This window comes from Balaenoptera physalus (genome assembly GCF_965194825.1).
Source record: "Balaenoptera physalus genome assembly, chromosome: 2".
Taxonomy (NCBI): Eukaryota; Metazoa; Chordata; class Mammalia; order Artiodactyla; family Balaenopteridae; genus Balaenoptera; species Balaenoptera physalus.
Window position 1 is genome coordinate 5,276,138 of NC_138883.1, and position 26,070 is coordinate 5,302,207.

The 26,070-nt window shown below is 49.3% G+C and overlaps 1 protein-coding gene across 9 annotated transcripts in view; it reads right to left on the reverse strand.

Annotated features, from left to right (window-relative positions):
- Window positions 1-26,070, reverse strand: part of EVL (Enah/Vasp-like) — a 161,827-nt gene that overhangs the window by 53,154 nt on the left and 82,603 nt on the right. For all 9 annotated transcript variants that reach the window (XM_082450307.1, XM_082450305.1, XM_082450304.1 and 6 more), the window contains 2 exons: window positions 9,464-9,632; window positions 190-367 (listed from right to left, as the gene is read on the reverse strand). In XM_082450307.1, the coding sequence (XP_082306433.1) occupies window positions 190-367; window positions 9,464-9,632 (347 nt within the window). Of the gene's footprint in view, window positions 1-189; window positions 368-9,463; window positions 9,633-26,070 lie in introns of those variants that run through there.

Below are 26,070 nucleotides of genomic sequence, written 5' to 3' on the forward strand. Positions count from 1 at the left end.
CTCTCTCCTCCTTCAAATTGCTAACGTAGCTTTCAACCCAGAGTCAGGCAGTGGGTTTCTCTGAGAACCCACAAAGCATCAGCTCGGCACAGCTGCAGGGCAAGGACACCCAGGAAGCCAGAGCTGTCGGAGGGCAGAGGTAGAACGAGAGAAGGTCTAGGCACCAGGCCACGACAGAGCCCCGCTTACCTCCTTCTTGGGAATTCATGATGTTCAGGGCAAACAGCATGGCATTGGAGAACGTGGTCGCCTCTTCCTTACTTGCAAAGTTTAAACCATAGACCTGGCGGGCATCTCGCCACTGGTGGAAGGTTGGCGTTGCCTGATTGTACTTCAGCCCTTTCACGATTGAATAATTGATCACAACCTGAAAGGGAAAAGAGAGAGAAATACGTGTAAATAAATAAAAGGTAAGTGAGCTGGAGGGAGCTGTGTAGGGCAAGGATATTGTGTCCCCTGGGGCTACAAGAGGACAGGGGGACGGGGATGGGGTCAGAAGAAGGAGAAGGCACGACCAGGCAGCTTTTCAACATGATCTATACAACAGTGAGGGTTTGAAAAACAGTTATTTCATTTAACTAACAAAGAGTGTGGTCGTGACCTCCACATGAGAGCCCTAAGCTGGGAGTCAGGTTCCCTGGGTCCTGGTCCTGGCCCTGCCTCCCAGCCGTGTCACCCTAGGCGGCACCGCACTTCTCTGGGGCTCAGTCTCGCCAGTCATAAAGTGGGGATAATGGTCCTGGCTCTACTGACCTAATGGGGTGACTGCAAAGGTCACACTGTGACACATATCTTATGGAGACTTCCAGATATAAAGATCCTTAAGGGCAAGAGTCTTTTCTACTTCGTATTTATGCCTCCCACAGCCCTCTGCACAGTGTCTAACGCTTAGAACGCATTAATAAATGGGTTATTAGTTAGAAGGCCAACTATCCATTCTGTTGCATGTGGCTACTCAGCTCTCTCAACACCATCTACTGAAGAGACTGTCCTTTCCCCACTGTATGCTCCTGACTCCTTCGTCATAAATTAACAAAACCATATCTGCATGGGTTTATTACTGGGTTCTCTATTCTGTTCCGCTGATTTTTGTATCTGTTTTTATGCCAATATCATGCTTTTTATTTACTGTAGTTTTCAATTACTGTACTAAAATTACAGTAATACAGTTTGAAATGAGGGAGTGTGACGCCTCCAGCTTTGTTCTTCTTTCTCAAGATTGCTTTCGCCATTTGGGGTCTTCTGTGGTTCCATACAAATTTTAGGATTATTGTTCTAGTTCTGTGGCATTTTGATAGGGATTGCGTTGAATCTGTTGATTGCTTTGGGTGGTGTGGACATTCTAACATGAGCACAGAGTCCGCTTTCTTCTCCTTGGTGAGTCTGGCTGAAGGCTTGTCAGTTTCGTTTACATTTTCAAAGAATCAGCTCTTAGTTTCCTTGATCTTTTCTATTCTCTTTTTAGTCTCTATTTCATTGATTTCTTCTTCTTTTTTTAAATGATCACCTCCTTCCTTCCTTCCTTCCTTCCTCCCCTCCCTCCCTCCTTTCTTTCCCCACCCTCCCTCCCTCCTTTCTTTCTTTCTTTCTTGGCTGCGTTGGGTCTTCGTTGCTGCGCGTGGGCTTTTTCTAGTTGTGGCGAGCGGGGGCTACTCTTCATTGCGGTGCGCAGGCTTCTCACTGCGGTGGCTTCTCTTGTGGTGGAGCACGGGTGCTAGGCGCGTGGGCTTCAGTAGTTGGGGCACGTGGGCTCAGCAGTTGTGGCTCACGGGCTCTAGAGCTCAGGCTCAGTAGTTGTGGCACACAGGCTTTGTTGCTCCGCGGCATGTCGGATCTTCCCGGATCAGGGCTCAAACCCGTGTTCCCTGCACTGGCAGGTGGATTCTTAACCACTGCGCCACCAGGGAAGTCCTATTTCATTGATTTCTGCTCTCATCTTTGTCATTTCCTTCCTTCTACTAACTTTGGGTTTCTTTTGTTCATCTTTTTCCAGTTCCCTGGGGTGTAAAGTTAGGTTGTTTGTGACTTTTCTTGTTTCTTGAGGTAGGCACTGACTGCTATGAACTTAGCAGTAGAATGCAGAACTGCTTTTGCTGCATCCCACAAATTCTGTTATGTTATACTTCCATTTTCATTTGTCCCCAAGTACTTTTAAAATTTCTCTTTTGATTTCTCCTTCAACCCACTTCCATAGCATGTTGTTTAATCTCCACATACTTGTGACCTGAAACCATAAAGCCCCTAGAAGAAAATATAAGTGGTAAGCTCCTTGACATAGGCCTTGGTGATGATGTTTTGAATCTGATACCAAACACAAAAGTGACAAAAGCAAAAATAAACAAGTGGGACTAAATCAAACTAAAAAGCTTCTGTATAGCAAAGGAAGCCATCAACAGAATGAAAAGGCAATCTACTGAATGGGAGAAAGTGTTTGCAAAACATATATCTGATAAGGGACTAATATCTAAAATATATAAAGAACCTGTATTGCTCAATAGCAAAAAAACAACCCAATAAAGAAATGGGCAGAAGATCTGAATAGATATTTATCTAAAGAAGACATACAGATGGCTAACAGATACAAGAAAAGATGCTTAACATTATTAATGATCAGGGAAATGCAAATCAAACCCACAAGGAGATATCATCTCACACATGTCAGAACGGCTGCTATCAAAAAGACAAGAAATAAGGGCTTCCCTGGTGGCGCAGTGGTTGGGAGTCTGCCTGCCAATGCAGGGGACACGGGTTCGAGCCCTGGTCTGGGAAGATCCCACATGCTGCGGAGCGACTAGGCCCGTGAGCCACAACTACTGAGCCTGCGCGTCTGGAGCCTGTGCTCCACAACGGGAGAGGCCGCGACGGTGAGAGGCCTGCGCACCGTGATGAAGAGTGGCCTCCGCTCGCCACAACTGGAGAAAGCCCTCGCACAGAAACGAAGACCCAACACAGACCAAAAAAAAAAAAAAAAGACAAGAAATAAAGTGTTGGCAAGGATATGCAGAAAAAGGAACCCTTGTGCACTGTCAGTGGGAATGCAAATTGGTGCAGCCACTACAGAAAACAGTATAGAGGTTCCTTAAAGTTAAAAATAGAACTATCACATGATCCTGCAATTCCACTTTTGGGTATTTACCCGAAGAAAATGTAAACACTAAATCAGAAACATATATGCACCCCCATGTTCACGGCAGCATTATTTACAATAGCCAAGATATGGAAATAACCTAAGTGTCCACTGATGTATGAACAGATTAAGAAACTGTGGTATATACACAATGGAATATTACTCAGCCATAAAAAAGAATGAAATCTAGCCATTTGTGACAACATGGATGGATCTCAAGGGCATTATGCTAAGGGAAAGAAGTCAGACAGAGAAAGACAAAAACCATATGATCTATGTTGTATGTGGAATCTTTTTTTTTTTTTTTTTTTTTTTTAATAAGTTTGTCCTGACCACTTTAACTAGGGTCTGGTTTTTTTTTTTTTTTTTTTTTAATTTATTTATTTATGGCTGTGTTGGGTCTTCGTTTCTGTGCGAGGGCTTTCTCTAGTTGCGGCAAGTGGGGATCACTCTTCATCGCGGTGCGCGGGCCTCTCACTGTCGCGGCCTCTCTTGTTGCGGAGCACGGGCTCCAGACGCGCAGGCTCAGTAGTTGTGGCTCACGGGCCTAGTTGCTCCGCGGCATGTGGGATCTTCCCAGACCAGGGCTCGAACCCGTGTCCCCTGCATTGGCAGGCAGATTCTCAACCACTGGGCCACCAGGGAAGCCCTGTATGTGGAATCTTAAAAAAAAAAAAAAAGCTCATGGATACAGAGAACAGATTGATGGTTGTCAGAGGTGGTGGAGGAGGGGTAGGGAAGGGTGGGGGAGAAATTATGCATATGAAACCACTTAACACAGCTGCTAGCACATAGGTTGTCAACAAGTGTTAACTGAGAAATATTAAGGTCCTCAGAGATGGAAATATGCAAGCAGAGTCTAGATAAGGCTGGATGGCCTGCTGTTAGTGATACAATGGAAAGATTCTGCTTTAGGAGAGGTACAAGATGATTTCTAGGGTCTCCTCTGGCTTTGAGGCTCTAGGGTTTTGTGACCTGAATTGGAGGTAACTCAGTCTATTGTCCCCCCGGTCAGGAAGGAGAGCTCAGGAAAAGATTCGGAGATGCAAAGGGACATGGCCAAGACACCCTGTGTGCTGGCTGGGGCGCTAAGACGAGAACTCTCCTTTACTGCTCCATCCTGCTGTGCTGTTGGATAAAGTAAGGCCAGAGGACAGCAAATATGGGCAACATCCACAAGCGCTTCTTCCCAAGTCTCAGCCAGGTGGACGGTAGGTTTGGATTGTCCGATAGTGAAAAAAGAGCGAGCAAGTGAGAGAGACGGAGGGAGAGAAGCACATGTACTAAATTAGCTAAAGAAACACAACTGTTTCTTAACTTAGCTGTTACATACTGACACTGCAGTTTTGGCCAGATCTATACCCAGGTTCCTCGGTGGTTCTCTCTCTGGGTTTAGCTCTAGATCGTCAGAAAAAGGGCTGGAGGTTTTGTGGCTACATGCATGATAAGAAGCATAGTGACTTGTGGTTAACACAGCTCTTCAGAGGAGAGGGCACAATAATAGCGGTACAGTGACCAGAATGAGGGAGATAAGACCCTCTTCCTTTCTGCGTGGTTAAGTCTACACCAGAAGGTCTGTGTTTGTGTGGTTTTGGTGCTGCACTTTCAGTGGACATTAACAAACTAGAGCAAGCCAGAGGGATGTGTTTCAAATGGAAGAAGGTCTGGAAACCACATCCTATCAAGAATGGTTGAGGGATACCGAAGCAAGATAAAAGAAGACTCTTCAGTGTATCACATACTCTCTCCAGGTACTTGAGGGGATGATCTGGGGAAGTGAGATTTAGAATCCTAAGATTTGGGGCTTCCCTGGTGGCACAGTGGTTGAGAATCTGCCTGCCAATGCAGGGAACATGGGTTCGAGCCCTGGTCTGGGAGGATCCCACATGCCGCGGAGTAACCAGGCCCGTGAGCCACAACTACTGAGCCTGCGCTCCACAACAAGAGAGGCCGCGATAGTGAGAGGCCCGCGCACCGCGATGAAGAGTGGCCCCCGCTTGCCGCAACTAGAGAAAGCCCTCGCACAGAAACGAAGACCCAACACAGCCAAAAAATAAAATTAAAAAAAAAAAAAGAATCCTAAGATTTGAAATCTCTGGTTGGCTATGTTCCTGGAGGGGGACTTCGAGGGAGCGGGAACGGGGGGAGGTGGATGCCTCGCCAGAATCTAGGAACAGTGTGGCGTAAGGAACTCAGAGACCAGACAGAATGTCTAACTCAGTCCTCCCTTTTTACAGGTGGGAAAGCTGAGGCCCAGGGAGAATAAGTGATTTGTCCAAGGTTACAAGGTAAGTAATGGTAGAACTGAATTTAGAATCCAAGCCTGCAGCCTAGGACTTTGTGCTGCTTCTGACTGCCAGCATAATGAGCTGCAATCTTTCTTCCCATAATTCCTTCTCTGGTCCTAGCTCTAACCTCTAAAGCCTCAGAAATCGATTCTCTACTTTTAGAGATTTTCGGATATTGGATTGGGAGAGTGTGATACAGCTGTTCCAGAAGTTCTCTGAGTTCTTTGCTGCACATGGCTGGCCTCTCCTCCAACTGCAGCTCTTGGGTTACCATTTCTGATCCATCTACACCTAGAGCATAGAGTTATAAAGGCTGCTCACCGAGTGCTGTGTCTGCTAGCCAGACATAGCCCACAAAGGTCTACGACTGCTCTGAACGCAACTACCGTACTAGGCGCATGGACTGAGCAGGGGGTTTTGAGTCAAACTGTGGCCATGCCCCTTTCAGTTTTTCTCTCCTCCAAGCAAATATCTCTTGCTACTTCTTCAACTGTTCCACATATTAATGCTGCTTTCAGACCTCTCACCAGTTTGGACGCCCTCCTTACAGATTCCATTTACGGCACTCAGATTTGGTCCCAACATTCATGGTAAAGTACAACCAGTGCAGAGCAGAGCAGGACTGTAATATCCCTCCTTCTGGACCTCTACTTCTATTAATTCAGCCTGAGACTCACTAACATTTTTAGTGGCCATAACTCATTCTCAACCAAACATCTTTTGGTTTCTTCACCTTCAATGTGAGATTCAGGTTAGACCTTGGCTAATGATACTATAACTTACCAGTCCTTTTCCCCACAAATGATGACCTGGTTTTATGTCCACCTATTTAGCAAAACGGGGGAGAGAATTCTCTGAGAATGCTCTGTCTCTCTTAAGACGTTTGACCTTGTAATCCATACTGACTGGAAATCAGACCTGTGAAAATCCGTATTTTCTCCTGGGTCCATAAAAGTTATTATGGACCAGGTTTCCTGCCACTTTCTCTAATACCTTGGTTTACTGAGAATCTCTTTTGTGTTCCTGGTTAATGTGTCCCACCCCCCTGGGCAGAGTTGCAACCATGTTCCAGGAGCCTGTCTGACGAATGTGTAATGCCAACTGGAAGGCTATGTTGGTAACGTCTCCATCAGGTCCCAGAAGGTCTCTAAGTTAGAGGCAACAGAGTCTCCCTGAGTTTCCCCAGGAGATCACTGAGGACTGCCGCCAGTCCCTCCCTGAAGGCAGGAAAGGTCTCCTCCAGAATGAGCCCCAACATGTGCTTCGCTCTGAAGGAAGCTGAGGCTTCCGAGAACAAGGTTCACGTTGGTTCCCACACACCATGGTATCTTCCTAGTGTGCCCTGCAGGGCAACCAAGAGGCATGAAGAGAATGGAAAACTTGTCATAATAAAAGCAGCCACTTAGGGAACACCCACTGTGATTCAGGAACTGCATGAGATAATGGGCCTTATGTCAAAGGCGAGTACCAGGGTGGAACTGCCCTGGCTGTCCCCACCCATGGGTGTTAGGGAAATGTGTGAGATGTTTTTGGCTGTCGCTATAGGTGGGGCTAAAGGTGTTATAAATCCTGCAGTATGTGGTGCAGTGTGCCTCTGAAAGGCAGAGCTGGAATCAGTGAGCTAGAAGAACAGGGAAGCAGCTTCTAGAAAGTTTTTAGAATAACCTGCCTACCCGTAAGGCTCCTCGACAAGGGGCAGGGATGCCCCTGAAGGTACCCAGAGTTCCAGGTCAGAAGGACCATCTTTGATGAGGGGTTCCGAAGTGGGGACCTTTTAGCCACAGGAACCTGAAATTTAATAGGACTATTTTGGCAAAAGCAGAAACCCATTCAACAGGCAATACACTGAAAACAGAGTCCTGAGTTTCTGTTCTCTCTTTTCTATTTGCGAACACGATGGTTCTTGCAAAGACAGCAGCAAACCTGCTGCTCAGCTCAGCCACGGGCTGACTGACAAAGGCTGCCTACTTAAGGCAGAGGTGTTCACAAACGCTGAACTACAGATCTGCTGATTCCCTGCTGAAAAGTGTCCTTGTCCACCTCTCAGAAGAGAGCTGGAGGGAGAGCCTGAAGCCCTAACGAAGTCGCCGTGGCGAAGCCACACGAGCCCTTTCTCCACGTCTCTATTTCAGTCCACGTCACGTCAGACCACTCTGTCTGAGTTACGTGTACACGACTACCCCGGACATAGGTGGACTTACCTTGTATTTATTGGCACAGGTACCTACCAGGTACACTCACAAACTATCTCATCTGATTTGTCCAGGATGTACTATTAGGGAGATGAATGATCCCAGATTCTTTAAATCATCTTGATATTCCCCCCAAAGTAAGACTTAGGGGGTTGGTGGACCAAAAATCTTCACAGCTATATTACTTACGGGTACGCAGGCAAAGAATAATACTAACACATTCATACAATATATTTTTCAAAGCTGTTTCACATCTATTATTTTATTTATATTCTAATAAGACAATAACACAGTGAGGTAGGCAGGGTGTGGATCACTGCCTGTGTAAGACAGCTGTGAAAAATGAAGTTCAGAAAAGATAATTTGCTCAAGGTCTTACACCTTGGAGTATGAGAATACAGAGCCAGACTCTGAACCCGGACCTTTGACTCTACATCGTGACCTTGTTGTTCTCTGACCGTTTTTCACCAGTGTGTGTGTACGTGTGTGTGTGAGGTGTGTGTGTGTGACGGGTGTATGTGTGAGGTGTGTGTGTGTGTGGTGTGTGAGGTGTGTGTGCGCAGTGTGAGGTGTGTGTATGTGTGTGAGGCGTGTATGTGTGTGAGGCGTGTGTGTATGTGTGTGAGCTGTGTGTGAGGTGTGTATGTGTGTGTGAAGTGTGAGGTGTGTGTATGTGTGTGAGGTGTGTGTGTATGTGTGAGGTGTGAGTGAGGTGTGAGTGAGGTGTGAGTGAGGTGTGTGTGTGTGTGAGGTGTGTGTGTGTGTGTGAGGTGTGTGTGTGAGGTGTGTAGATATGTGTAAGGTGTGTATGTGAGGTGTGTATGTGTGTGAGGTGTGTGTGTGAGGTGTGTGTGTGAGGTGTGTGTGTGTGTGAGGTGTGTGTGTGAGGTGTGTATGTGTGTGTGAGGTGTGTGTGTGAGGTGTGTATGTGTGTGAGGTGTGTGTGTGAGGTGTGTGTGTGTGAGGTGTGTGTGTGAGGTGTGTGTGTGAGGTGTGTGTGTGTGTGTGAGGTGTGTGTGTGAGGTGTGTATGTGTGTGTGAGGTGTGTGTGTGAGGTGTGTATGTGTGTGAGGTGTGTGTGTGTGAGGTGTGTGTGTGAGGTGTGTGTGTGAGGTGTGTGTGTGTGTGAGGTGTGTGTGTGAGGTGTGTATGTGTGTGTGAGGTGTGTGTGTGAGGTGTGTATGTGTGTGAGGTGTGTGTGTGTGAGGTGTGTGTGTGAGGTGTGTATGTGTGTGAGGTGTGTGTGTGTGAGGTGTGTGTGTGAGGTGTGTGTGTGAGGTGTGTGTGTGTGAGGCGTGTGTGTGTGAGGCGTGTATGTGTGTGAGGCGTGTGTGTGTGAGGCGTGTGTGTGAGGCGTGTATGTGTGTGAGGTGTGTGTGTGAGGCGTGTGTGTGTGTGAAGTGTGAGGTGTGTGTATGTGTGTGAGGTGTGTGTGTATGTGTGAGGTGTGAGTGAGGTGTGTGTGTGAGGTGTGTGTGTGGTGTGTGTGGCGTGTATGTGTGTGAGGCGTGTATGTGTGTGAGGCGTGTATGTGTGTGAGGTGTGTGTATGTGTGTGAGGCGTGTGTGTGTGAGGTGTGTGTGTGTGAGGTGTGTATGTGGGTGAGGTGTGTGTGAGGTGTATGTGTGTGAGGTGTGTATGTGGGTGAGGTGTGTGTGTGAGGTGTGTGTGTGAGGCGTGTGTGTGTGAGGTGTGTGTGTGTGTGGTGTGTATGTGTGTGATGGGTGTGTGTGAGGTATGTGTGAGGTGTGTGTGTGTGAGGTGTGTGTGTGTGTGTGAGGTGTGTGTGTGTGCGAGGGGTGTGTGTGTATGTGTGTGAGGCGTGTGTGGGGACGGCCTGTCACCCCAGCACTCACCTGCTGATCCTGAAGCTTGACCCCAACGACTCTGAAGGTGTTGCTGGCAGTGTTGTGGTAGATGTTGATCCGGCTGAATCCCTGCTGGCCAGGTTTGATTGGTACCCACTTCTTACTGGTGTCATCGTAGACCATCACGGAAGCCCGGGCTTGGCAGATACTCTGTTCACTGCAGACCAAGAGAAAACGTGAAGCGTCAGCCTCAGTTACAAGGGATGGATGCTGGCTTTGTCCTTTTCTGAAACAGAGGCCAACTGCCGCTTGACACAAAGGAACTTCCTAGTTGCCAGAGCTTCCAACTGTCTGTGGAAGGGCCGCTCTGTGAGGCGATACGTTTTGACTCTCCAAAGACCAGGGGGAGTGGACAGGAGGTTCTATGCCAAAGTTTTTGATAGCATGGGAGAGACTCCCAGCTTCACTTTCAGGGGAAAAGGTGCTTGAACTAGAAAGGAATTACAGCTATAATTTGCCAACTGTCCACAATATTCCAGGCATGGTGTTAAATAAGACAATGCACTAAAGCACATAAGCTTCGCAACTTACGAAGCAGCCATTTATTACCCCCATTTTGTAGATGACAAAAGAGTGGCTCAGAGACTTGGAAAGATTTATACAAATTCACATAGGTACTCAGCGATTTTATCTGGGATTTCCAACCAGTTCTGTCTGACTCTAGAATACATGATATAGATAATATTCTCCACAACATCCAACAAAATGCTCAATTTATGATAGTACGATAGTGTGGCTTCACACAAGCTATGTAGACAATAACATGATTAGGTGATCCTCTAAAGAACAGAGTGATGAAAATCAAAATAAATAGATGGTTCACCCTGCTTCAATGGAGACATTTCCAAGCAAATTCCCCTGTTCAGCATACGACAGAAAACCAGGGAAGAAGCGGAAGAAGCACCCGGAGAGAGAAGATAGTCATCACTGAAGTCAGCACACTGCAACGCCCGCCACAGCACTCGGGGCAAGTCTCCCAGAGCCCACCGGCCTCTTCATTTACATATAAGCCTAATAATCTTAAACATTTACTTTCTCAGTCTCTCGTATATTAGAATCCCCCAATTAAAAAGGTAAGACGTGGCTGTCAAAGGTGGGCACACCAACAGCAGCGAGGAGTGGCTGTTAGCGGAAAGGAAGGCTGAAGAATTAGAAACGGAAAGTTAAAGCCCAGCAAGTCGGCGCCAATTTATAAAGACGTGAAAGTGTGTGTAATTGTGATAATCATGATGATGAGACCAGGCAGTCAGAAGAAAGTCACAGTCTGTTCCCTTCACCATATCTAAGAGGGCAGGGAAACCAAATATTCGAAGACGTTCTCTCTCCCCAGTCCCAGTGGCTACCAGGTGACAAAACGATGGTTTTTAGGAGATTGGCCCTCAGGGACCTGGAAACCTCACCTTGGCCGAGGCAGCCTGCCTGAGGGCTCTCGCGGGCTGAGCTTCCCCGGGACCCGGCTCCCCTACGACTCCAAGACGGTGGAGGAGCCATGTACAGATTATTACTATCTTAACAACAATTCTGGGTATGTGCACACACAAACCTGCCCGTACATATTCCCTCACTTCACATTACACGAATCCCTACGTACACTTGATGGCTGTCCAGCTAAGACTTCACGTGCCAGCGCTCTCAGACCCACTCCAAAGGCCTGCGCTGCTCCGTCTCAATCCTTCTGCTGGCCCCTCAGCTCTGCCCTAGGGTGCAGGAGTCTGGGGTACACTGGACGTCAGCCGTCCAAGCCCTGTGCTGAGGCTCTTTCTGTGGACACATGTATTGGGAGTGAATTATATGGGTTTTGTTGTGCAATTGTGCTACATCTTTTTTCTCATCATTCATTATTCATTCAACAAATAATTAAGGGGAGGGGCTTCCCTGGTGGCGCAATGGTTGAGAATCTGCCTGCCAATGCAGGGGACATGGGTTCGAGCCCTGGTCTGGGAAGATCCCACATGCCGCGGAGCAACTAGGCCCTTGAGCCACAACTGCTGAGCCTGTGCTCCGCAACAAGAGCGGCCACGATAGTTGAGAGGCCAGTGCACCGCGATGAAGAGTGGCCCCCGCGTGCCGCAGCTAGAGAAAGCCCTTGCACAGAAACGAAGACCCAACACAACCAAAAATAATTAAATAAATAAATAATAAAAATAAAGGAATTCCTTTAAAAAAATAAATAAATAAAAAATAATTAAGGGGAAATCAGTGATAAGCCGAGCAGGCATGGGCTTACCCAGAAGACAGCCATATCATACTGGCGGGGAGAAAAAAGAAAAACAAAAAGAAAACCAAACACGGCACTATGCTTTGCCTTCTCTGAGCTCTGGAGCCTGAAACCATGTATCTTCTATGAGAATATTAGGAGGAGTTGCCGCTCCCCTAGCTGAGTCTTTGGGGCCCTGTCCTCATGACGTCGAAGGTAGGAATCAGAGTAAACTGTACACAGAATCAAACAGACCTTAGTTCAGATCAAGTCAGAGTCCCACACCAATATAAACTAATTACTAATCAAGTTCTGGGCTAAGTTGTGTCACTTACTGCTACTCACGCACTTAGGCGCTCACGGTGCCAGTGGGCAAGTAGGTGTGTGCTCTGAATGCTGGCTCAGGAGCTGGGAGAGATCCTGAGACGCAGCACAGGGTGAGGTAACAAAGCACAGACTCGATTAAGTCAGAGGGACCTGAGCCAAAACCCCAGGCGTAGCGCTTACTGGCATGTGACACAGAAGCCCTTGCGATGCCTCTGTGGGAGCCAACCAGGAAGGAAGCGTGTGGTAGAGCCCCTGTGTGAAGGCCGTGGAGTGCCGCCCTTCAGATCACCTTCCAACGAGCCTGTTCTGGAGCAGAGCTGACCAGTGGTCCCAGCTGCTGCCCTCTGGACGCCCACCACGTCTGCACAGAGGCCACATTCTCTGGGCCACTCTCCGCCAGTGACTAAATGGTGGCAGGGATAGCTGGCCCACGCAGGGCTCCTCCCCAGGGGAAACCTCATCAGCCAGGCCCAAATTTTCTCGGAACTGTGCTGTGGGCTGAGACGCTTCCTACTCAGTCCTTCTTGCCCCTTCTCCTCCTGCAGACGTCAGACCTGCATCTTGGCCTGAGGCTCTCTGGGCCCCTCCGCTCCCTCCATCCTTCACTGACCTTCTGATAAATCTCTGGTATCTAACCGTCCTGGGGGTCTTGGTGTCTGCTTTTGGAAGACCCAAAGTAACACAGCCTGCACGGTGCAGGCTCCCTGAGGGCAGGGACACAGGGGTCTCATTCTCCACTATCTCCAGAACCCGGCAGAGAGCAGGGGCCTGATGGCTGCTCCCTGGGAAGAGAGCTCTGGAGAGGACCGAGTCCCTCTCCAGCTCAGCACAGCATGCCTCCTAAAGCAGCCCTAAGAGCACGCCGAGCCCCTGAATGGAACTGCAGGCAACGGGGAACTCCGCTCTCCAAAGCTGTCTGTTTGTTGTGGAATGGTCTGAATCGTCCTTGTTCTGAGGGTCAGCCCACTCCCTGCCCTGCAGAGGTACCAAGGTGCTCTGGACAGCTCTGCCAGCCCAGTGGACAACTGAGGGAACGCCTTGGCTCTGCCATCCACCATTCACACAACGCAGCTACAGGCCCCCGCGCCACCCCAGTCGCTCTGCTCCAGTGAGTCCCCACCTGTCACACGTTCTCTTGGGATCTGGTATGATACTCTTGTCTTCGTCTGACAAGCACAGATGCCAGTGAGTCAAAAAACATTTAGTGATGCAGAGAGGCATATGACAGTCTCTGCTCACAGCGACTCAGGAAATAAGACAAATGATTACACACCTTACTCTGCCTGGAGGGACTGGGGGAACAGGGGAGACTTTCTGAAGAAACTGCGGTGTGGGTTTAAAGCTGAGGAGTTCTCAACCCCGGGCGGGTTCAGGAAGGGGATGTGGGATCCTGGGCGGGGGCGGCCAGCAGCCAGCGAGGCAAGCACAGCGCACTGCGTGCAGAGCCTACCTGGGGCACCACATACACCTCTCGGGGCTGTGCGACGGACACGATACAGCACCGGACCGACCACTGTGCTTGCCCCTGCTAGGTGCTTCAACGTCAGCCACTGTTTTTTTAAATTGTAATCATAGCCACAGGTTCCCTTTTTGGTGTTTTTGGTTTTTTTTTTTGGCAGTTTAGGTTCAAATTGAACTTGTGGTTAATCAAAAATCCCTATTTTTGTTCCCATTTGACTAGTGCTCGTCTATCTCTGCTTATTTTATTACCACTAACAAACCCTAAATGCAAGAAAATACTTGTTTACTTAAGATTCGTCTTACTTATTATCCCTTTGTTTTGCAGGAGTCAGCATTTTATTATTTTTTATTTTTACTGAGATATAATTGACATGTAACATTATATTAGTTTCAGGTGTATAACACAATGATTCAATATTTATATATATTGCAAAATGATGACCACAGCAAGTCTAGTTAATATCCATCACCACACCTGGTTATGAACATTTTTTCTTGTGTTGTTTTGTTTTAATAAACTCTTGATTGCTATCCAGCCTAGACATTGCCTCTGAGGTCCATATATTCACTGTCTTCTCGACACCTCCATTGGGATGAATACGCAAACTCTATACTACACACGGAGTTCACAGGCACCAGACACTTCATTTGTCTAAATCAGTTTTTTGAGGAAAGTTAATTTGGTAGACAAATATTAGAACGACTGAACTATTTTTTAAACACATATATACAAAATTCCCTTTACTAAATTGAAAAAGACTATTGCTACCCACCCCCCCCAGCCCTGGCCCCATACAACTTGCGCCAAAGCTGGTCCTCCTGAGGGCTCATCTCGGACAGGCTGCCTTCACGTGAGCAAACAACCACTGACCAGTGGGAATCAGTCCAATATGCCGTTTGGTTTGTTCCACATGGTGCTGAACTGCCAGGCTGATGGACTTTTGCCCCCTGGGACCTGACAGTCTGCTCTGAGCTGCAGGTACAAGCAGAGTTTCTCTCCCAGGAGACGGCTCTTTCAGAGCGAGCAGTCCAATTCGTCTCATTTTGGGCTTCTGTATGGGTATTTGTGGGCCTGGCAAAAAATTCAAGTCTATAACTTCCCTCCCAGTGGCAGGTGAGACATACACTAACAAAGCTGGGACAGCTCTTTCGTCAGGACCTTAGAGGAGGAAGACGGTGTCCTCTGGGCCTCAGTTTCCTCATCTGTACAAGGCTAGTCTGACCTCAGGGCCCCCCTCAGACAGCCGTGTGTTCATGCTGAGCTCTGCCCATAAGCCCAGCCCCGGGCCAGCAGTCAGTGTCTTGTCACTGGTTCGGCAGTTAACTCTTCTAGGCTATACGTCAGAGACCACTACTGAATCCCTGTTGAAATCTCTCACTTAAAAAGAAAAACAGCAAACACACCCCAACTTTCTGCATATAACTGTGAAACATACTCACAGATATTCCTGGACTTGACATAAGAAACCACCGATGCACTTGTGGATGAAACTAATACACGGGAAAACACAGTGAAGGTAGCCTGAAGTCAGTCTCCACCTCTGCTTCTGTCTATTCCTTCTGGAAAAGCGCAGCTTCTATGTCCCACCAGGTGTTGGACTCCCGCCCCACTGCTCCCTGCATGACCGGGAATGAGGTCTCTGAACCTCCCTCGGGCTTGCGGTGACACCCCATCCTGGCCACGCTCTTTCCTGTGCACAGTGCATGTGGAATCCTTTCCACTCTACAAATACCTTTCGGGGCTTTTCCAGGCATTTACTACAAAAATTTGAAGGACAGAGTGTCATTTCATAAAGTAAGGGCAAAAAGGTGCAAAGCCAAAAAGGGAACAGAGAGCAACAGGGCCAACAAAGAGACGCTCATTGGAAAACGAAGTGCAGGGTTGAGCTTGGAACCCGTACAGCACTTGGACCTGCGGGAAGAACCGGCCCCCGCCGCACTGTGCTCATCTCTGCCTCTCACCAAAGCTCTTACCTGTCTGTCCTGCTTCTCAGTATCTGCATCAGCACCTGTCTGCCCCACTAGACGGTGAGCTCCTTGAAGGCAAGGGCTCTATCGCTTTCCCCTTCGTAAATCTGGTCCCTTGTGTGCTGCAGACACTACAAACTGCTGAATACATGACTCTCTAACTGTGAATAAGTGCATCTACGACCGCGTGCCCATGGGAACATTCCATCTACAATCCGCCTCCGCTGATGCTCAGAGAGAGTAGCTGCCGAACAAAAGCCTCCGTTACGGAGCACCGTCAGATCGCCGCGGCCTGGGGTCTGAGAGTCGGGAGACAGCAGTGCTGAGGGGGGGCCTACTGAGAGTGAGGCTCCCAGGGGGCCAGCTGGAGACAGAGACCCGCTGCTCTGGGAAAGTGCAGGCTGCCCTCTCGGGGTCCCCTGGAGGGTCGGCCTAGGAGCGCACCCCGTCGCCTGGATCACGCCTCACCCTCCCCGCCGGCACTGGCCCAACCCAATGCCCAGCTCGGTGGCTCCCTTCAGACAGAACAACTCCCCACACTCTGTCCTGAAGGCTGATCTCGTCACCCCAGTGGGACCGGGAACCCAGGTTTGCCTGGGGCTGAGGCGTTTCCCGGGAGGTGGGGCAGGACACTCAGCGCTAAGACCAGGATGGTCCCAGGCAAAGCAGAGGGAGTGGTTGCCCTACTGGGAGCTCCCTCTCCCTCTCCACAATAACTATCATGGGATTAAGTACCTAATAAACACCCACTGAAGGTGAGTTTGGCTGATGTAAGTTGATATGAGCTGGCACCACTCCCCGATCCCAGCTGCTACCTCTCTAGCTCTCGTTTTCTCTTCCATCAAGCTGAGAAATATGATACCTGGCCAGACAGACCTGCAGAACAGTGGCAGGTACAGTAAGTGGCATGAAGAAAAGCTACCCAGCATCTTCTCCGTGGGGTGGGCCATCACCCTCCCAGGAGCAGGCACTCAGGAGAGGAAGTGGGCAAAGCAGGGCTCGGAGACCCGGCGTGGGAGACGCCCCCGCAGCACAGCCTGTGCCCCCAGTGGGCAAGCCTCCGCCCTGGGGCTCTCGGCAAAGGCAGGACCCGACAGCCTGCGCGCTACCTGAACGCCCAAGGTGGCTCTCCAGGTCACACTCAGGAGCCTCTGACCTTGGTTTTCTCCTTAGAGGTTAAAAGAATAAGGCGTAAGGGCAGCTCCAATTTGGATACAGAAGGTGCCTCACACTGGCTTCACCTCAAGTCTTACCTCATGCAGATGTGCTGTTTACTTGAGCCAGTTATGTCCCTTGTTTAAGACGACTTCTCTTTCCTACATCCACAGTTTGCATCTCACCTTTCTCAGCTCAGTGCCACTGCCTTCAGGAAACACCTATCCATTCACTGCCACTGTCCTGAAGGTCTGCTGATTTTCTCTCTCCCCCACGAGGCAGGTTTTCTGTGGTTAGTTTAAAAATGTTGTTCATCTCTGTAGCTCCAATAACTGGGACCTGCTGGATTGCTCAGTAATTACCTTTGAATAAATGCTTGCTTTTGAGTGTGCCTAGTTTTGCCAGGCATCATACTTCTCAGCCTTCGAAGATTCCTTGGGGTGGGGTGGGGAGGGGAGGGGGTCACGACCCACCTGAGATCGGGCCACCACTGCTTTCTCTTCCCGCATTAATTTAACAAATAAACTAAGAACACACCCCTTTCACTGAGTACCGACTACGTACCAAGTATATCCCCACGCCTGGTACTTAGAAAGCAGACTGTGTGTTGAACAGAAGCCATGGTCTGCGCCATCAAGGGAAGGCACACGCGCACAGCCCATGGCACTCCAGGGGTGCAGAACGCCCGTAGCAGAAGGGGAGCCTGGCACGTCTGGCCCAGGGTGGGGGTGCGTGCGTCTCGGGCAGAGTGCCCGGTGCCCCTGGCCATCACCCTGGGCCGCCCGTTACTTCTCAACACGCACACATTCCAGGGGAACCAGGAAGCCCGCACCAGGCGTACTGGCACTGCATCCCAATCCAGGGACCAAGGAACAGGGATGGAAACACAGCCCTGTCAGAGCCGAGAAACATTCGGAAGGAACCCTTTAGATGGAGGAGTCAGGCCAAGTGAAGGGGGCAAGTTTACCAATGTCCCACAGCTAATATGGGGGAGGCCGGGACTAGACTGCAGACCCCTTTCTGCTACACGATAGGGCTTCTCTGCCTCCTGAGTAAAGCATTTTTACCACATGCAAGTCTTCTCTTTTTTACGTTATTCTTTTTCTGAACCATTTGACAGTTCCAGATATCATGATACATCAATACTAAGGTTTTTACATTTCTTTAAAATAAGGACATTCTAATATATAACTTAAACACCATTATTACATCTAAGAAAATTAGTAATTTACTAATAGATCCAATACAGAGCCCATATTAAAAGTCACCCAAGTTTCCCCAAAATGTTTTGATTTTTTTATAGATCTAGGAGCCACTCATGCATTACATTTGGTTGTGTTGTCTGCTTACTCTCTTTTAAGCTAGAATGTTAGGCCATATTTTTTTCCTGTTTTTCACTGATATTGATTTTTGTGTGTGTGAAGAGATCAGGCCAGTTGTGTTGGAGGCTGTCCCCATCCTGGATTGTTTCCTCGTGACTAAATTCAGGGTAAATAGGAAGAACACAGCACAGGTGGGAGTGGGCATTTATTCTATCACATCACGTCGGGCAGCACATTCAGGTGCCTTCCCTTTGAGAGACAAGCTTATCTAGGGGAGCAGACGCCAGATCTCTCCAATGGAGAGGTGCCTTTCTTCTTGGTAATGAGTAAATCCCCTATAGGGTGACATTTTTTTCTCTTAATGGAAACAGGCCTGAAACAGGTTTGGTATTTTCATCTAAACTTAAAATGTTTATTCTGAAACAGTTCATGCCTACAGGTTTGGTGTTTTCATCTAAACTTAAAATGTTATTCTGAAACAGTTCATGCCTGTGAGAAGTAGGTTCCCATGATCCCACCACTCAGGCTAGGAAATGTGATGTCATCTCAGAAAGTTGTTTAGCCCGAGAGGCCCCTGCATCCCAGTGCCCTCCTCTCGACCAGTGGGAGCCACCATCCTGAACTGGGTGCTTACCAATTCTGTGCATGCCTTTCATAGTACGGTTACATAATGGACTATTTTACAGAAGTGGTTCTCAAACTTTTTTGGTCTCAGGACCCCTGTACGCCCGTATAAATTATTGAAGATGGCAGCTAATTATTAGAGAAATGCAAATCAAAACTACAATGAGGTACCACCTTATACCAGTCAGAATGGCCATTATTAAAAAGTCTACAAATAACAAATGCTGGGGAGGGTGTGGAGAAAAGGGAACCCTCCTACACTGCTGGCAGGAATGTAAATTGGTGCAGCCACTATGGAAAACAGTATGGAGGTTCCTCAAAAAACTAAAAATAGGATTACCATATGATCCTGCAATCCCACTCCTGGGCATACATCTGGACAAAACTATAATTCAAAAAGATACACGCACCCCTATGTTCACAGCAGCACTATTTACAACAGCCAAGACATGGAAGCAACCTACATGTCCATCAACAGATGAATGGATAAAGAAGATGTGGTACCTATCTATATACAATGGAATATTACTCAGCCATAAAAAAGAATGAAACAATGCCATTTGCAGCAACATAGATGGACCTAAAGATTATCCTACTAAGTGAAGTAAGTCAGAAAGAGAAAGACAAATACCATATGATATCTCTTATACGTGGAATCTAAAATATGACACAAATGAACTTATCTACAAAACAGAAACAGACTCACAGACACAGAGAACAGACTTGTGGTTGCCAATTTGGGGTGGGGGTGGGGGAGGGATGGAGTGGGAGTTTGGGATTAGCAGATGCAAACTAGTATGTATAGGATGGATAAACGACAAGGTCCTACTGTACAGCACAGGGAACTATATTCAATATCCTGTGACAAACCATAATTGAGAAGAATATGAAAAAGAATGTATATACATGTATAACTGAATCACTTTGCTGTACAGCAGAAATTAACACAACATTGTAAATCAACTATACTTCAATAAAATAAATTTTAAAAAATTATTGAGGGTGCCAAAAAGCTTCTGTTTATGGAGATTAAGTCTATCTGTATTTACCATATTTGAAATTAAAACTAAGAATTTTTAAAAACACGAGCATACACTTCCTTGGCTGTCACCGTGACAATGTCAACACATGTCATGTAGCCTCTGGAAAATTCCACTTTGCACTCATGAGAGTGAAAAAGGCAAATAATGTCTCAGTATTATTACAAATATAGTTTTGACTCACAGACCCCTAAAAGGGTAGGTCTTCTGATCACATTTTGAGAACTGCTGCATTACAGTAATGAAAACAATAAATTAGATCTGCACAGAATAACATGCATAATCTCAAATGGTGACTAAGCCCCATTTTTGTGAGTGTTGGAATTAAAGAAAGGCTTTGGGTAAATGAAGAATAAATTTGGTATCAAACCCAAATATCTTTTCTTCTACCCAAGTTGGTTGGGAGAGTCAGACTGCCACGTCATGTGCGGTCAAGACTGTTTGCGCCTTTTCTCCGCTCTGATGCCAGTGTCCCGGATGCCTGGACAGCTGGCTCCACTTCTCTGTGAAGTCTAGTGGAATCTGGAACAAACACTCCAACCAACTGTTGAGAGAGCCTGACATCCTTAGACTGAACCTGTCTCAACCCCTCCCACACTTTCTCTCGAGGCCACCGACGCAGCCCTTCCCTTGCGGAGCCATCTGACAGGCCATGTGGACACGAGGACTGCTCCAACTTCAAACATATTTAAATTCCACTCTATGCCTGTGTCCCCAGAGTCTGTGCCTCTGATCACTTGTGGGAGTGGAACAGGTTTCAACACAGCCTTGGGACAGCTGTAGAGATCTGGCTGGGCCAAGGATTGGGGCAGTACACGCATCCCCAAGGGTAAATTAATCGCCTGGGAATGAGACCTGGCTGAGCCCCGGCTGACACCCCTGATTATCGGCAGGGCGGTTCGGCTCAGATTCGCATCAGAATAAGTGTGTGCCATCCCCTGGCCACAGGGGCGGACGCAGACCCTGCCCATGAACAGCTCTAGGCTGGGAGGGGAGGTGGTGAATGAACAGATGACTGACGGAGAGAAGCGTGGGCGCTACAGGAGGGCTGAGGAGGTCTCCCGACTCCCGTGGTATTAACAGTGGAAAATCGGAGACTACAAAGAAAGACAGAGATCAGGAGCCTTGATTCTAACTCTGACTGTAATTCTGGGCAAGTTCCTTCGAGAGGCTATAGCTAAGCTTAGCTTCTGAAAACTCAAGAGCCCTGGCTTCAAAGCCCAACTCTGTCAAGTGATACGAGTGTGACCTGGAGCAAGTAAGCTAACGTTGCTGACCCCTGTTCTACCAGTGAGATGGGAACAGCAACGTAACGCCTCCGAGGACGAGGGCTAGGTACAACACATGTCGAATCATATCAATATAATTAGCACGGTGCTCGGCATGTAACACTCAAAAAAGGGTACTGCTGTTACTTTTCTCTTTCAAGGGTTCAGGTGTCAAAGTCTAGAGCAGCTCTCAACCATCTCCTGCCTCAGGAAACCCAGGGAACACAGCACACTCCCATGAGAATAACTTAGAGGCGTTATGGGAGTGTTTCTCCACTGGAGACACAGTGGATTCTTTGAATAGAAGACGACAGCGAAGTTTCAAGACGCTCTTCAAATGACTGGGCTACACGTCCCAGGGCAGCACATGGGCAGCGTGATCCCCGAGGGCTCGACTGGCCGTGAGCTGCCGGGACTCGGACTCGCCTGCGAGGACGAGACGTCAAAGGAAACACCAGCCGCCCCTAGAGACGGGCTTCCGAACCCTGCAGCAGAGGCAAGGGTGTGGGCTGGGGGGACTGTGGGGTGGCCAGGCCGTGGGACTTCTTCCATGTTCGCATATTCAAGCTCTGAAGGGCTGTGCAGTAAGCGGTGCTGTGCCCAGGCAGCTGACTACTGACCGGTCGCACGGGGAGCCCTGGCTCCATCGCGAGCTGAGAACCCACGAAACATCCGCTCTCCTGGCCGCTTCTCCAACAGGCCACACTGCGGAGCTCCACTGGCAGCTTTGGTGGCCCAGCCATCTCCAGCATCATAACGAAAGTAGTTTATTAATTCCAGCAAGTTAATAAATGTGTATTGCTGGGCACTGTTTTAGGTACTGAGCATACACTAGTCAGCAAAACACAAAAATCCCTCCACTTTTGAACTTACATCCTTGTGGGGCGGAGACAGATGACGAACACCAAATTAAAAAGTCATGTAATACGTCAGAAGGTGACAAGTGCATTAGAAAAACAACCAAGCAAGCGCAGTGAGGACAAGAGGGAGACGAGGGAAGGGGCTGGAATCAGCCGGCTGCACCAGGAAGGGTCAGACGCATCACCGACGCGTGCGGTCCTCCCGCGGCGGTGATGCGCTCAGTTCCCGCTTCGTGCAGCCTCGTTCAGCCGACGCTCCCTGGGAAGCCGTCCTGCACCGGCTTAACCCCACCGACCCCGCCAGTACGCAGGCTTGCACCGGCCTTCCCCGCGTCCGCCCGACTTGGGTTTGATTCACTTCCCTCCTTCACACCACCCTGGATCCAGTGGGCGGTCCCAGAGGCTAGACCTCCACAGCACCTCCCGAATCCGGCCACTCTCTCGCTACGCCACTGGCGCCATCACTGGTCCCAACCGTGGCCTGTCACCTGCGTGACTGCAGCAGCCTCTCCGACGCCTTCCTGCCTCCATTCTGGTCACGTTACAGACCCTTATCCAGTGGCCAGAGTGACTTTTCTTGAAGCTCTATCGGATGTCTTTCCCTTTGCATAACCCCCTCCAAAGGCTTCTCATGACACGACAAACACAGCCTGAACTCATTCCGGGCTCCCGGGCTCTGCGTGATGAGGCCTGGCAGCCCCTCCCCCGCCCCAGCTCCCTTCACTCTCCCCTTACGTCGCTTCAGCCTCCCCGTTCTCTTCCTGACCTTTGAATGCACCAAACCATTCCCGTCTCAGGGTCTTTCCCCTCCCTGTCCCTCCCCGTGTGGCCCCTCCTCATGTTTTCACGCTCAGGTTTTGCGTGGCTGCCTTGTGCCCTCGCCAAGGTCTGGAGGTGAAGGCTGCACCAGGCGTGAGCGGGGCCCTGTCTCTGCCATCGCTCTAGATGGTCTTTCCGCTTCGCCACAATTTTTCGACCGTGCGCCCGCTCCCTACTGCCCCTAGTACAGCCTCAGGACATCTGTCATGTTCCCTGTCTCCCTGGCACCGAGAGCAGCCCCTCGGTCCCTTTTAAAACTCATCCCTGGAACTTCCCTGGTGGTCTGGTGGGTAAGACTCTGCACTCCCAATGCAGGGGGCCTGGGTTCAATCCCTGGTCAGGGAACTGGATCCCGCATGCATGCCACAACTAAGAGTTTGCATGCCGCAACTAAGAGCTGGCATGCTGCAACTAAAAAGATCCCACATGGCACAACAAAGATCCCTCATGCTGCAATTAAGACCCAGAGCAGCCAAAAAAAAAAAAATAATAATAATAAAAATAAAACTCTTCCCTATCCTTCGAGTTTACCTGAGACCCCACTTTCTCCCTGAAGTATTTCCTGACAGCCCCCAACTTCTCAACTCCTGCTGCTCCTCCTGTCTACACTCACCATGGTCCACACTGCACTGGACTAAGGACCTGTGATCCCTTCATTCCTGAGAACGCCGTCTTCCCACTCGACCAGGCTGCAAGCCGCGGCCCCTCCAGCTCAGGAGCAGGAGTGCAGAGCGTCTGCATCACGAGACCCACTCCAGCCTGGGTCTCTCACTTCCTGGGCAAGTTACTCACTGCCTCTCTACCTTGGTTTCTTCCGCTATGAAGTGGGAACAATAAAAGCAATACTTGCCACCTTCAGGACCGCTGTAGGCATTAAATGAAATCATGCCAGAGAGAATGTGCTGTACGCTGGCACGTGCTCAAGAGAACTCCCCGGTCCCGGCCCAGGGTTAAGTGCTCAAAAAATGTTTCTTGACTGATGGATGGCCGGAGCTGGGACTGACACGTTTTCATGATGGGAAGGCCTTTTCCATGCCCACCACAGGAACCACGGTGACCTAGGAATCCAGCGATCACATCTCTGTTATGTCAGCATGTGGAAAGCAAACTATCTACGGCTCTCACAGCTGCTGTACGTGCGGCCTCACTGGCACCGTGAGCGCAGGCAGCCTGGAACGGGGAGGGTGGGTGCAGAAAACCTGGGTTTTGGTTTGGCTGGACCACTGACTCACTCACCAAAGAACGAGTTCTGCCCCAGCTCTGCGCCTCAATTTCCCCAACTGTGTATACCTCAGAGCTGGACTAAATAAGTAGTTTTCAGATTTCAAAATCATCATCACCAGCAACAATACAACTTCTTTTCCTCAAAGAAATATTGAGGAATACTTTAAAAAGATAAAAGAGAGTGGATCTGGTTGAAGTGGAGGGTAAGATGCTTGAAGCACCACTAACCCAGGTGATCTACTGCAGATGGTCTCAACCTGCTTTCACGATGGAAACTCCTAAGATTTCTACAACTTTAAAAGATTTTTAAGCATCGCTTTGCTTCCTCCTGGTTTACTTCTGATACTGTTTTCTGCAATCAGTAGTTGACAGGATAGAGTAGACTCAGCTTTTCAGTGTAGTTTTCGGCCGGTAATGACTTTGGTGCCTGCCCACTTTGGAAGCTAACAAGCCTTTGACACGGAAAGTCTTGTTTGCCGCAGCTCCACCCACAAGTCCTCTAGAGCTCAAGGAAAGTTACCAAAATGATAGAAAACTGGCTGCAAAGGAGCAGGAAAGGCCAACTGAGGCCCTGGCCTTGAGAGCTGCCAGCGCCTGGAGGAAGGGGCTCCGGCAGCCTGCCCAAGGCCGCGCCATGGCGTGAGAGCGCTGCCCTCTCCAAAGCTCCCCTGCCGACCAGAAGCATCGGACGGGCCCCACTTACTGTGTGTCAACAGTCATAACTCCCTGCAAAACGCTTCTAGAGAGCCCGTGTTGCATCCTGGGAGGAACGCTGGGCGCAGCTGTTCTGGGTGGCTCTCCCTCCAGCCCCTCCTCAACCAGCCAGGCAGCCCTGAGCAAGGGCCACAGCCGATCAGAGGCCAGGCCTCCTCGCCCACAGAGCAGCAGTGATGACCCCTTCCTGAGCTAACCACCCAACACGGCTGAAAGAATCAAGAAAACTGGTGAAACAGCAGTTTGGGAATTGTGAAGTAATTTTTAAGGGGAGGGATTATAATATATGCTGAGACACAAAGCTGCAGCGAGTCAATCAAGTCAATGCCCCAAATCCCAGAGGATAAAGCTCTGTCCTATGATCCACAATATTTTATGGGGTCGCAGGGCAAGGGGAAGTCATGTCCGAATCGTAATCTCACCTTTGGAAAGGGCGCTCACAATTACCAGTGCAGGACACAGACCGGCCAGTGCCCACACATGTGCTAAACCACAGCAGCCTAAGTGATCCGCGGTCTAAAGTCAGTCCCAAGGCTCTCAAGCAGAAGGTCAGGGTTCTGCTGTGACAGCCCATGAGGTCTCAACTTGTACAAAAGGCACCCCAGTTCCTCCTTCTGTGCCCAGTATTCAGAGAAAACCCCCTGAAGCTTTCAGGCCATTCTGAGAGAAGAGCCAGGACCTGTCCACAGCACCTCTCAGCCAAGCCCCAGTCCCCTCAGAGAGTTCAGAGCCCCCTCTACCATCCGAGGCAGGCGCCTGACTTCTGAGGAAGTGATTCTGACACACACACAAAAGAGCCATTAAAGATGACAGGCGTCCAGAGGCACAGGCCAGCAGACGGAGCGGGCAGGCTCCACCGTAACCTGCTGTGTGGCCGTGAGAGAGTCCTCTGCCCTCTGGTCCTCGGTCTCCCCATCAGCACAACCAGGGGATCTGCGGAGATCTCTACAGTCCCCGTGAGTCTCCGTCTCCTCTGACGTCCCTCTGTCCCCTCTGGTCCCCGTACTCACACTGTGGCCATGGCTGCACGTCTGTAGCACAGCGAACCCGAGGAGGTTAAGTCCTGTATTCCCACCAGGCCAGCTGATCAGAGGGCACAGACCCTCGGAAGGCAGCAACTTGGTTTTTAGACTCTACTTAAAACCAAACAGGAAAAGGAAGCTGAACCAGAGGCAAAGGAGAAACAAACCCCAGTTGAGAACTGAAACCTAGGTAGAAAATAGAGAAACAGAGCTCGTGGTGCACAGACCCACCAGCGTGGGCTGCCTGAAAGCGCCAGGCTGCAGCCTCAAGCTCCAGCGCTTTCTGCAGGGCCGGGATGAGGTCGCAGGCAGCAGGGCGTGTGAAAGGTCAAGGCCCAGACTCCCCCACCGGTCAGGACGCTGAGGCCCAGCGCCGAGGGCTTCCTACAGGCCTTCAGGGAAAGGTGCCCTGGCCCATCCTCCAGAGAATAAAAGATGACATGATGAGGTTATAGCTGGTGGAGGCTTCAGTTTTACTCCGGTATAAATTCTACACTTCTGTTGGGGAGACGCTTCTCACTAATGGTGACGTTTCTGTCAGCAACTTAGGACCCGAAAGGAAAGTTTCTGAGGAATGATGGAAACCTGGCTTTG